Below are 12,995 nucleotides of genomic sequence, written 5' to 3' on the forward strand. Positions count from 1 at the left end.
CATGTCTGAGTTCTGCATCATGTCTCATTCACAGATCTAACAGTCACTAACCTGCTCATTAAAAATGGTGTATATTCAGTTAGAAGGTCACATCAATATTTGGTTGTGAGGTGCATATGGGAACTTGTTATATAGGGCTAACATTAAGAAACGGTTATTTAATATCACCCTTTTTGTACTTCTTATGGACTGTAATTGTGGAGTTATGACTGGTATTGTTTTTAAATCTTCAAAAAATGTTATATGAACTTCCAGGTCATAACAAATATAACCAGTCACAACCACAGAGATCCTACTAAATTCCTATTATATTAAATAGTTATAATATGACATTCTATGATCACAACCATGATGATGAATGTCATGATCTAACCATATTGTCACATGGCACAATTTACTTCATCTAGTGATCAGTGTTCCATGTCACTGTCTCTTCCCCCTCAGTACCTGCAGTAGGTCCCAGCTGTATCAGTACAGTCACTGTACAGTCTGACTGAGAGGTTTTTGTACGACTCTGTATATCGGTGAACACATCTTTACTATTGATGTAGTGGTAACTATGACAGTAGTAATCTCCTGCATCTACAGCCTGGACTTCACTGATGGTCAGAGTGAAGTCCTTATGAGATCCACTGCCACTGAATCTAGATGGAGTCCCAGACTGACGTTGATTTGAAGAGTGCATCAGGAGTTTAGGAGCTCTTCTAGGTTTCTGGTGGTACCAGGCCATACAGGTATAATCCCCAGCACAAACATCTGCTACATTTGAACTGGTTTCACAGTTTATAATGTTGGATTCGACATTTTGAACATTGAGATATTAAAGACATGATAGATCAGAAGCATAGAGTAAAAGGGACTGGGTTTTATGTCAGAAGTTAAGGATTCTCTGTAGAAAGCCAGAAGGAATGTGCTTTGATGGACTAGAGGAGAGCAACGTGTTGATATAGGGAAGACCGATGGATATCTGTGGATTAGGTGAAGGAGGGGTTGAGGTGAGGACAGATTCCCTTAAGGGAGTACTAAGGGTTTGGTATCTTGTTACTCTTTCTGTCAAACCATAGGAAGTAAGGATTGGAAAGGAGTGTCTTAAGGGGATATATATATCTGGATGGGAGGAATGTTGGGTTGTCTGAATTACACCTGTACAGAACCTTTTGGAAGAATTAAACTTGGTTAAAGCTTCTCTAGTGTCCGTGTGTTATTTACTCTGAAAAATAGGAACCTAACAATAATAACAGGCTGTCCTGGGAGAACAACTTTCACTGCAGGAGTCTGAGTCACAGTGACCTGTCCTCTGGATTCTGAAATGGACATTTAAATACATTTTTATTGAACTGTTTGATTTGTCTACATTTTCATGAATCTCAGTCTGAGGCAGAGGCAATTTAGATGTAATATTTCAATAAGAAATACATTTTGAAGATCATGATATTCAATAGTTTTACCCTGAATTAAGAACATAAATATCAACAAGAAGCTCATGATCAAAGTCAAAGTGGAAGTTCTGTTGTCATGAAGGACAGCTCTCTGTCTTGAAGTGTTAACTCACAAGGCTATAAACACTCCCAGAGCACTGAAGCGTGTACTGCCGATGCAAAGTGTTCTATGTAAATAGTCTTCCTGGTAAGGATGATACTAATTATACAGATTGTGTTATGATATTTGCAATACCTAATAACGTAAATGTATAATGATCTGCGTTCTTCAATGGATTTACTCATAACCCAGGTCTATCAGTCCCTATGATATTATACTAGTACTTCAGAACTATCAGTACATCATGTATTATACTAGTTACTTCAGTACTATCAGTACATAATGTATTATACTAGTACTATCACTCTCTATTGTATTATACTAGTACTTCAGTACTATCAGTCTCTATTGTATTATACTAGTACTTTGGTACTATTTTATTATTCTAGTGCTTCAGTACTATCAGTACATAATGCATTATACTAGTACTATCAGTCTCTATTGTATTATACTAGTACTTCAGTACTATCACTCCCTATTGTATTATACTAGTACTTGGGTACTATTTTATTATTCTAGTGCTTCAGTACCTATTGTATTATACTTGCACTTCAGCACTATCAGGGTGGTACTGAGAGTGCACTGTGTGTGAAGGTGCTCACTCCTGTGTGAAGGAGGTTTTTGTACGGAGACTTCACCACAATGAATCACTGTGGTGGACTTTTGGAAGCGGCACAAAACTGGTGGTGAAAAGTGAGTCCATTTTTGTCTTTCTCTCATAAAACTAAATGTAATCATGCTATTGAACAACGTTAAGAGATGTTATCATCTTCTCCAGAGGAAAAACGTATATATTTTTAGAGATTTCTGTGGACAGATGGGATGATTATTAGAGGGCAGAGTCACCGAAGTGAGAATTATTACTTGGTAATAAAACCATAAGTATTCTAACGTGCGATTTGATTTAAAAAGGGCACATTTTGATATACAGTATTGCAGGTCAGCTCAATGTTCTGTCAAGATGTAGCAACTACTATTTCTATAATATAAGCAACACTTTGTATAGTATTCATAGTAGATGTTAACACTGACATGGTTTCAAGGGGAATAGTTTTGAATAGTATTTTGAGGTCATTTGGGGCATGTATCTCAGTAGATTTGACATTTATTGATATTTCATGTCTCATTTAAAATTGTGAATATTAAATGATACTGTATCCAGACAATATTAAAGTGATTTTTAGTCTAGGACTAGGATTAATCTGTATCCAGACTGTATTAAAGTGATTTTTAGTCTAGGACTAGGCTTCATCTGTATCCAGGAAACCCCATCCTAGTGTTCAGTTGCTCTTGGTGTGCTAAACTGTGGAGCATTTATCTGATGGATTGTTTATCTAAAAATCCATCCAGAGTTCTTTTGCCATTATCTTCATAGATTCAGTGTTTCAGTGTTGTCGGTTGTTCTCTGTACTGTAGCTAGTTGTTCATCCTGTGTGTATTGTTGCTCTGAAATGGTTTTGTAAACTGATAACAGTTTCTCCTCTGATAATGTTATAGAGTAGTAGTAACCGACCCTCTCCTAATGTTATAGAGTAGTAGTGGTAGCTGACCCTCTCCTCTTTTCCAGCTGGTCCCTCTGTCAGGCCCAAAGTGTCTCTGCTCCCCCCGTCCTCTGAGCAGCTCTCCGGGGGCTCGGCCACACTGGCCTGCCTGCTGAGTGACTACTCCCCCCAGGGGGCGATGGTGAGCTGGGAGGTAGACGGGGCAGAGGTGAAGGAGGGGGTCCTGACCACCACAGAAGAAGAGACGGGTGGCCGCTACAGTTGCAGCAGCACCCTGACCCTGAGCAAGGCACGCTGGGAAGAGGGAGAGGTCTACACCTGCAGGGTCGCCCACGACGACACCAGTGACTCGGCCGCCTTCCGGAAAAGTCACTGTAGTGTCTAGAAGCCATTGTAGGGGGCTAGAGATTCCCCACATGGTGCAAGTGAAGGAAACATTAGTGTTTTAGAGTTGAATGTTCCAGTATAATAGTATAATAGTGAATAATATCAGTAGTGCAGTGTGCTAAACTATTTTGAGATTTAGTTGTACATGTCGTCTTGCCTTCAAGTTCAAATAAAGCTTGTTTTGATTAAAAAATAACCGCAAGCGTTTATTTAATCATGATTCCAATGATCTCTATCTCATGAATAGGCAGCACATTTCATACTCATTTATATCAATCAGCTTCATAATTTAGCATTGTTGCATATAGCTCATGTTTTCAAACAGAATTAAAAGTGTATCTGATCCAACAAATACTCTGCATTCATTTCTACAACTGAATGATCCAGTTATACTGTAGCATCAATACCAGTGAGGATAATGATTAGGGATATTTGATAATAAACCTCTAAGATCTGCTCTCAGAACTCTCACTTCTAAATAGTTACTTTTCATAACATATGTATATTTGCAATGTTTATTAAATGAGATGTTTTAGTAATGGTTTTCAACAATATGTATTCTACACTTCATTATATTTCCCCTGGTCTTCTCTTCCTCCAACACTCTGGGGACAGGGTGAACATCTCGTGACAGTGTTGCTCTATTCTGGGACAAGCAGAACCACCCAGCCCTGTCTATGTCAATCTCAGTTTCACTTCCACGGCTACCACACAAGCAGTTGAACAGTTTCACTGACTGAAATAGCCTGGACTGGTCCAGATTTGAGAGATTGGCTGGTTTTCATAACCTCTATGGTGGATGCAGGAAGTGAAACATAACATATATGCCATAATGTAATTAATGACAGATAAAATGAGTATTATACTTTATGTAGATAGTGTGTGTAGGGTAGATATTGCAGATAGTGTGTGTAGGGTAGATATTGCAGATAGTGTGGTGTACATGTGTGTCATGGTTCAGTCCAGCATCAGGTCTCATTCACAGGTCTAGCAGTCGGTAACCTACTCAGGACAAAAAGTTCATACTTTGCTGTAGACTAATACTTCCATTGACATCCGACATTTGATATGGGAACTAGTTCTGGGGGGCTGAAGTGGTTATAACGTTAAATTCATGTTGAGGTCATAACACCTTTTGGTTTGGCTTCTCATGTGGACTGGTAATGGCTCACAATTGACCGATGTACCTACATTGACCAGCAGACAAATGACAACTATCGTCTACACATGACTGTATCTTGTTGACTGTACCTAAGGCCTGTACAGAGCTGGGGGAAAAAGTGTTCCAGTTCTCTGGCTCTTTCACTTGGAAGGAGCTTCAAAGGACATGAAATTGCAGGTGCTTGTCTCTTTGACTGACTACTGTAGCTAGGGTAGACTGTAGACTGACTACTGTAGCTAGGGTAGACTGTAGACTGACTACTGTAGCTAGGGTAGACTGTAGATTGACTACTGTAGCTAGGGTAGACTGTAGACTGACTACTGTAGCTAGGGTAGACTGTAGACTGACTACTGTAGCTAGGGTAGACTGTAGACTGACTACTGTAGCTAGGATAGACTGTAGACTGACTACTGTAGCTAGGGTAGACTGTAGACTGACTACTGTAGCTAGAGTAAAAACTATGGTGGACAATGAAGTGTGGGGCTGTCAATGTTTTAACCCTTAAATGCACCACATCTCCCCAAATAATTATTGCCTTCTCAATGTGTGCATTTATGTTTTTAATCTGTAGTGCTTTGTGTTTTATGTTGTAATTGTGTGTAAACTTTGTGTGCTGCTATTTTGACCAGGTCTCTCGTAAAATATATGTTTAATCAGAGACTAACCTGAATAAAGGTCAAATTAAATAAAACATGGGTTTCAAAACATCTAACTTTTATAAGTGGACTTTCAGGTCATGACAAACATAACTAGTCACAACCTTGATAACGATGATGATGGGGAACATGTGATCTGAATGATGCTTTGTAAACATATTCAAAGTTGACCTCCTCTACTGATCAGTGTTCCATGTCACTGTCTCTTCCCCCTCAGCACCTGCAGTAGGTCCCAGCTGTATCAGTACAGTCACTGTGCAGTCTGACTGAGGGAGGTTTTTGTACGACTCTGTATCACTGTGTGAACACATCACCACTGTGGTAACTCTGACAGTAGTAATCTCCTGCATCTTCAGCCTGGACTCCACTGATGGTCAGAGTGAAGTCACTCCCAGATCCACTACCACTGAATCTAGATGGAGTCCCAGAACGGAGTGTGTTCCCCGGGAGCATCATTAGTTTGGGTTTTTCTCCCGGTTTCTGTTGGTACCAGGATAGACACTGATGGCCCCATGACTGACCATTGTGACAATTACTATGCACATTACTGCTGGCTTTACAGATCATAGATACTTTCTGTCCTGGGAGAACAGTTTTCACTGCAGGAGTCTGGGTCACAGTGACCTGTCCTCTGGATTCTGAAACAGAGAAAACAAGTAATTGTACATTACCTGGAATTAAAAACACAAGCTCAGTCTTTCAGTTCACTCAAATAGTTTACTTTTCATTGCACAAACGCAACTCTTATTGTTTTTTACCCTTGACGTAGAAAGCAAGTGTCCAGATTAAGATGGTGATAAAAGTCATGGTTGTTGTGGGTTCTGTTGTCATGAAGGACGGCTCTCAGTCATGAAGTGTTAAACTCACAAGGCTATAAATGCTCTAAGAGCAGAAGGGCAGATGCATTATGCAAATGAATGTTTCAAATCTATTTCAGTTTCCAAGTCGGCTCCCATCAGAATATATTTTGTCCTGCATGAGCTTTCTTTTATAATAACTAGGTGGTGCTTAGATTTGTCCTATTTCACGCATGTGTTTATTTTTTTTATATCCCAACTCCCCCTGAGACAGCCTCAGAGAGTGGGGTCACGGCCAGGATCTGCCATTATCAACTGCGACCCTGGAGCAATTAGAGTTAAGTCCCTTGCTAAAGGAAACATCAATAGGTGTTTCACCGTGTCAGCCTGGGGATTTGAACTAGCAACCTTTCGTTTACTGGCCCAACACTCTAACCGCTAGCTACATGCCACCCCTTCAATAACATCAAACAACAACTGTTAACTCTGATAACTGATGTATGGCAACTTTTATGACACACCACTATTATATTGTTATTCTGATGATGATCAGATATAATGAACTGTCTGTTCACTCATGCTCGGTCTCTGATGTAAGTTCCTCTAATCAGTTAGTGAACACTTCTCTAAACTAAAGCTGGTAGGATTCCTCTGGTAGTGTTGTCTGTCCTCTGTGACTTTACCACCACTGTTAAATGTGAGATCAACATGTTTAATAAAGGAATATACAACATGGATCACTATCACTACTGCTGCTGCTGTTGTCTTTCATATGGACAATATGGAGGAATACTAGCAACACTGATCTAATGCTGGACTGTATCTACAGACTAGGAGAACGCCTGATACACAGAGGAAGGAACAAATACTCATATCTGGATGTAGGATAAAATTCAGATTTATATTACCCAGAAACAGCTAATATGAAGTGTTTGTTCTACCTGGAAGATGTTAAAGTGTATTAGTGTTGATTATGATTCTCTATACGTGATCTTCACTGTAACAGCTGCAGCATCACAACACAGAGAGGTTTTTGTACCAGCAGTAATAGTGATTGTATCACTGTGGAGGACTTTTGGTAGTGGCACCAGACTTGATGTTGGAAGTAAGTAACATGTTGTTTTGATATGCCTTTCAGACTACATTCTTTGGTATTTACTTTCCTAAACTCCGTCTCTATTAAAATATTTACATTTGAGATTATTTTTTAGATGCTTTTGAAATTTCTTTTGACTGAGCCTTCTTTCAAATAATATTGTATATCATCAATATGTTAAAGTGTAGGTTTATTTGTCTGTCTGATTTGTAAGATTGCAGACTAGAACTCTTAATTCTGGTATGATAATTATTTAATGGTATAGGATAAAGAAGACATCACTGTTGCATTGTGTTCATGGTAGCCTTCCCTGTTACTGTGAAGACAAAGGGTCTCAGTTTGTAACCGACTTCATGATCTAACATGTTTGATATGTAATTAAAAATAATTTATGTTCAAATTCTGAAAATACTATGAATATGAGTAGGCTATTCTGATCAGATTCATTCCTTAACAATATCTGTATGACATGTATAACTGACACCGTATGACTAGTAACTCTAGTTATTTAACCACTTTATGCTGGTTTGGTTCATAAATCTGCTTTGTATAATTACTTTAGTGTTTTCTCTACAGCTTTTAAACAATCTAACTGTTACATTTGTATTTAGAGGGCATTTCCAATTCACTTTATCTGGATGTGTACTTGATTGAAGATAATCTTTAAGTGTAGCTGTACTTGATGTAGTTACTTAGTTGATGTGTTCTGTTTGTTCCAGGTAACAGTGCCCCCACCCTCACCGTCCTGCCCCCCTCTAGTGAGGAGCTGTCCAATACAACAACAGCCACACTGACATGTCTGGCCAACAAGGGCTTCCCCTCAGACTGGACCATGAGCTGGAAAGTGGACGGGACCAACAAGAACCAGGAGACCAGTCCCGGGGTCCTGGAGAAGGATGGTCTGTACAGCTGGAGCAGCACCCTGACTCTCACTGCCCAGGAGTGGACCAAGGCAGGAGAGGTGACCTGTGAAGCCCAGCAGAAATCCCAGAATCCGGTCACTAAGACCCTGAGGAAGGCTGACTGTTCTGGATAGGACTCCTCAATCACACACCCCTGTGGAGAGAGGCTGCTAGTTCCTCTGCTTTGACTCTGTTCTGAGATCAGATGTTCTTTGTCTTATTGATCACTGACATGTAAACTAACAGGGGGCTTTGCTTGAGTTCATGTGTCAATCATCTCTGTAGACTGAGTTTGTATCAGTGTTAGATGTGATGTGTTCTGTTTTATTACTATTAGATACTGTAGGAATGTTTGCTTTGATGATAAATATATGAAAATAAAGATTTCCCTTTGGAACAAATATTTATATTTTCACTTTCAATAATTGTTGTTGAATAGTGTAGACATATATTCATAATGCCTGATTCACAGTTTATTTTAAAACTATCAGACCTAAATGTCATTGCTTAGTTACTTATGTTCTCACTGCATTGTCATCAACCAGTAGTTCATATTAACACAAGACGCTACAATGTTAACAGATTACCAGGAGAGGTCTAGATACTACAATGTTAACAGATTAACAGGAGAGGTCTAGATACTACAATGTTAACAGATTAACAGGAGAGGTGTTATGGTGAGTGAATGAGGACCCAAAAGCGAACTAACTTAAACAGAGCTTCTTTAATAACCAAACATAGGTAGGCTCAGATAGACCGGCAGATTCCGACAGGACAGGACAAGGTTACAGCAAACATGACGATAGTCTGGCTCAGGCATGAAACACAACAAACAAGAATCCGACAAGGACAGGAACAGAAACAGAGAGAGATATAGGGACCTAATCAGAGGGAAAAAGGGAACAGGTGGGAAACGGGGTGAATGGGTAGTTAGAGGAGACAAGGAACAGCTGGGGGAAAGCGGGGGAGAAAAGGTAACCTAACAACGACCAGCAGAGGGAGACAGGGTGAAGGGAAAGGACAGAGACAAGACACAACATGACAGTACATGACAGTACCCCCCCACTCACCGAGCGCCTCCTGGCGCACTCGAGGAGGAAACCTGGCGGCAACGGAGGAAATCCTCGATCAGCGCACGGTCCAGCACGTCCCGAGAGGGAACCCAACTCCTCTCCTCAGGACCGTACCCCTCCCAATCTACGAGGTACTGGTGACCACGGCCCCGAGGACGCATGTCCAAAATTCTACGGACCCTGTAGATGGGTGCGCCCTCGACAAGGATGGGGGGGGGGGGGGGAAGACGAGCGGGGGCGCGAAGGACGGGCTTGATGCAGGAGACATGGAAGACCGGGTGGACGCGACGAAGGTATCGCGGAAGAAGAAGTCGAACTGCGACAGGATTAATGACCCGAGAAATACGGAACGGACCAATGAACCGCGGGGTCAACTTGCGAGAAGCCGTCTTAAGGGGAAGGTTCTGAGTGGAGAGCCAAACTCTCTGACCGCGACAATATCTAGGACTCTTAGTTCTACGCTTATTAGCAGCCCTCACAGTCTGCGTCCTATAACGGCAAAGTGCAGACCTGACCCTCTTCCAGGTGCGCTCGCAACGTTGGACAAAAGCCTGAGCGGAGGGGACGCTGGACTCGGCGAACTGAGATGAGAACAGCGGAGGCTGGTACCCGAGGCTACTCTGAAAAGGAGATAGCCCGGTCGCAGACGAAGGAAGCGAGTTGTGGGCGTATTCTGCCCAGGGGAGCTGTTCTGACCAAGACGCAGGGTTACGAAAAGAAAGACTGCGTAAGATGCGACCAATAGTCTGATTGGCCCGTTCTGCTTGACCGTTAGACTGGGGGTGAAAGCCGGAAGAGAGACTGACGGAAGCCCCAATCAAACGGCAAAACTCCCTCCAAAATTGAGACGTGAATTGCGGACCTCTGTCCGAAACGACGTCTGACGGAAGGCCATGAATTCTGAAAACATTCTCGATGATGATTTGTGCCGTCTCTTTAGCAGAAGGAAGCTTAGCAAGGGGAATGAAATGAGCCGCCTTAGAGAACCTATCGACAACCGTAAGAATAACAGTCTTCCCCGCTGACGAAGGCAGTCCGGTGACAAAATCTAAGGCGATGTGAGACCACGGTCGAGAGGGAATAGGAAGCGGCCTGAGACGGCCGGCAGGAGGAGAGTTACCGGACTTAGTCTGCGCGCAGACCGAACAAGCAGCCACGAAACGACGCGTGTCATGCTCCCGGGTGGGCCACCAAAAACGCTGGCGAATGGAAGCAAGCGTACCCCGAACGCCAGGGTGGCCGGCTAACTTGGCAGAGTGAGCCCACTGAAGAACGGCCAGACGAGTAGGAACGGGAACGAAAAGAAGGTTCCTAGGACAAGCGCGCGGCGACGGAGTGTGAGTGAGCGCTTGTTTTACCTGCCTCTCAATTCCCCAGACAGTCAACCCGACAACACGCCCCTCAGGGAGAATCCCCTCGGGGTCAGTGGAGGCTACTGAAGAACTGAAGAGACGAGACAAAGCATCAGGCTTGGTGTTCTTAGAGCCCGGACGATAAGAAATCACGAACTCGAAACGAGCGAAAAACAGCGCCCAACGCGCCTGACGCGCATTAAGTCGTTTGGCAGAACGGATGTACTCAAGGTTCCTATGGTCAGTCCAAACGACAAAAGGAACGGTCGCCCCCTCCAACCACTGTCGCCATTCGCCTAGGGCTAACCGAATGGCGAGCAGTTCGCGGTTACCCACATCATAGTTACGTTCCGACGGCGACAGGCGATGAGAAAAATACGCGCATGGGTGGACCTTGTCGTCAGAGAGGGAGCGCTGAGAAAGGATGGCTCCCACGCCCACCTCTGACGCGTCAACCTCGACAACGAACTGTCTAGAGACGTCAGGTGTAACAAGGATAGGAGCGGATGTAAAACGATTCTTGAGGAGATCAAAAGCTCCCTGGGCGGAAACGGACCACTTAAAGCACGTCTTGACAGAAGTAAGGGCTGTGAGAGGAGCTGCCACCTGACCGAAATTACGGATGAAACGACGATAGAAGTTCGCGAAGCCGAGAAAGCGCTGCAGCTCGACGCGTGACTTAGGGACGGGCCAATCAATGACAGCTTGGACCTTAGCGGGATCCATCTTAATGCCTTCAGCGGAAATAACAGAACCGAGAAATGTGACGGAGGAGGCATGAAAAGTGCACTTCTCAGCCTTCACAAAAAGACAATTCTCTAAAAGGCGCTGGAGGACACGTCGAACGTGCTGAACATGAATCTGGAGTGACGGTGAAAAAATCAGGATATCGTCAAGGTAAACGAAAACAAAGATGTTCAGCATGTCTCTCAGGACATCATTGACTAATGCCTGAAAGACAGCTGGAGCGTTAGCGAGGCCGAAAGGAAGAACCCGGTATTCAAAGTGCCCTAACGGAGTGTTAAACGCCGTCTTCCACTCGTCCCCCTCCCTGATGCGCACGAGATGGTAAGCGTTACGAAGGTCCAACTTAGTGAAAAACCTGGCTCCCTGCAGGATCTCGAAGGCTGAAGACATAAGAGGAAGCGGATAACGATTCTTCACTGTTATGTCATTCAGCCCTCGATAATCTATGCAGGGGCGCAGAGACCCGTCCTTCTTCTTGACAAAAAAAAACCCCGCTCCGGCGGGAGAGGAGGAGGGGACTATGGTACCGGCGTCAAGAGCTACAGACAAATAATCTTCGAGAGCCTTACGTTCGGGAGCCGACAGAGAGTATAGTCTACCCCGGGGGGGGGGTGGTTCCCGGAAGGAGATCAATACTACAATCATACGACCGGTGTGGAGGAAGAGAGGTGGCCCTGGACCGACTGAACACCGTGCGCAGATCGTGATATTCCTCCGGCACCCCTGTCAAATCACCAGGCTCCTCCTGTGAAGAAGAGACAGAGGAAACAGGAGGGATAGCAGACATTAAACATTTCACATGACAAGAGACGTTCCAGGAGAGGATAGAATTACTAGACCAATTAATGGAAGGATTATGACAAACTAGCCAGGGATGGCCCAAAACAACAGGTGTAAAAGGTGAACGAAAAATTAAAAAAGAAATGGTTTCACTATGATTACCAGAAACAGTGAGGGTTAAAGGTAGCGTCTCACGCTGAATCCTGGGGAGAGGACTACCATCCAGGGTGAACAAGGCCGTGGGCTCCTTTAACTGTCTGAGAGGAATGTCATGTTCCCGAGCCCAGGTCTCGTCCATAAAACAGCCCTCCGCCCCAGAGTCTATTAAGGCACTGCAGGAAGCTGACGAACCGGTCCAGCGTAGATGGACCGACAAGGTAGTGCAGGATCTTGAAGGAGAGACAGGAGTAGTAGCGCTCACCAGTAGCCCTCCGCTTACTGACGAGCTCTGGCCTTTTACTGGACATGAAGTGACAAAATGACCAGCGGAACCGCAATAGAGACAGAGGCGGTTGGTGATTCTCCGTTCCCTCTCCTTAGTCGAGATGCGGATACCTCCCAGCTGCATGGGCTCAGCACCCGAGCCGGCAGAGGAAGATGGTAGTGATGCGGAGAGGGAGGCGACGGAGAGCGCGAGCTCCTTTCCACGAGCTCGGTGACGAAGATCAACCCGTCGCTCAATGCGAATAGCGAGTTCAATCAAGGAATCCACGCTGGAAGGAACCTCCCGGGAGAGAATCTCATCCTTTACCTCTGCGCGGAAACCCTCCAGAAGACGAGCGAGCAAGGCCGGCTCGTTCCAGCCACTGGAGACAGCAAGAGTGCGAAACTCAATAGAGTAGTCTGTTATGGATCGATTGCCTTGACATAGGGAAGACAGGGCCCTGGAAGCCTCCTCCCCAAAAACAGATCGATCAAAAACCCGTATCATCTCCTCCTTAAAGTCTTGATACTGGTTAGTACACTCAGCCCTTGCCTCCCAGATTGCCGTGCCCCACTCAC

The 12,995-nt window shown here is 44.0% G+C and overlaps 1 long non-coding RNA gene and 2 gene segments (V, D, J or C); 2 read left to right on the forward strand and 1 right to left on the reverse strand.

The window, feature by feature from the left end:
• Positions 1 to 1,610: 1,610 nt before the first annotated feature.
• Positions 1,611 to 3,621, forward strand: LOC110500016. Of its 3 annotated transcripts, none has more exons than XR_005036161.1 (3): positions 1,611 to 1,626; positions 2,095 to 2,232; positions 3,107 to 3,621. It is a non-coding gene; the product is annotated as an uncharacterized LOC110500016 (long non-coding RNA). The 3 variants fall into 3 exon arrangements; XR_005036160.1 differs by lacking the exon at positions 1,611 to 1,626 and adding an exon at positions 1,657 to 1,731; XR_005036159.1 differs by lacking the exon at positions 1,611 to 1,626 and having other exon boundaries at positions 1,663 to 2,232.
• A 1,754-nt stretch (positions 3,622 to 5,375) lies between these two features.
• Positions 5,376 to 6,190, reverse strand: LOC110490541. The segment is given in 2 exon segments: positions 5,376 to 5,884; positions 6,005 to 6,190. Coding segments are annotated over 2 exon segments (417 nt in total).
• Positions 6,191 to 6,562: 372 nt separating this feature from the next.
• LOC110490538 lies at positions 6,563 to 8,444 on the forward strand. The segment is given in 2 exon segments: positions 6,563 to 7,148; positions 7,859 to 8,444. Coding segments are annotated over 2 exon segments (474 nt in total).
• The last annotated feature ends 4,551 nt before the right edge of the window (positions 8,445 to 12,995 follow it).

The sequence above is a fragment of the Oncorhynchus mykiss genome, chromosome 15, assembly GCF_013265735.2.
Source record: "Oncorhynchus mykiss isolate Arlee chromosome 15, USDA_OmykA_1.1, whole genome shotgun sequence".
In the NCBI taxonomy this organism is placed as follows: domain Eukaryota; kingdom Metazoa; phylum Chordata; class Actinopteri; order Salmoniformes; family Salmonidae; genus Oncorhynchus; species Oncorhynchus mykiss.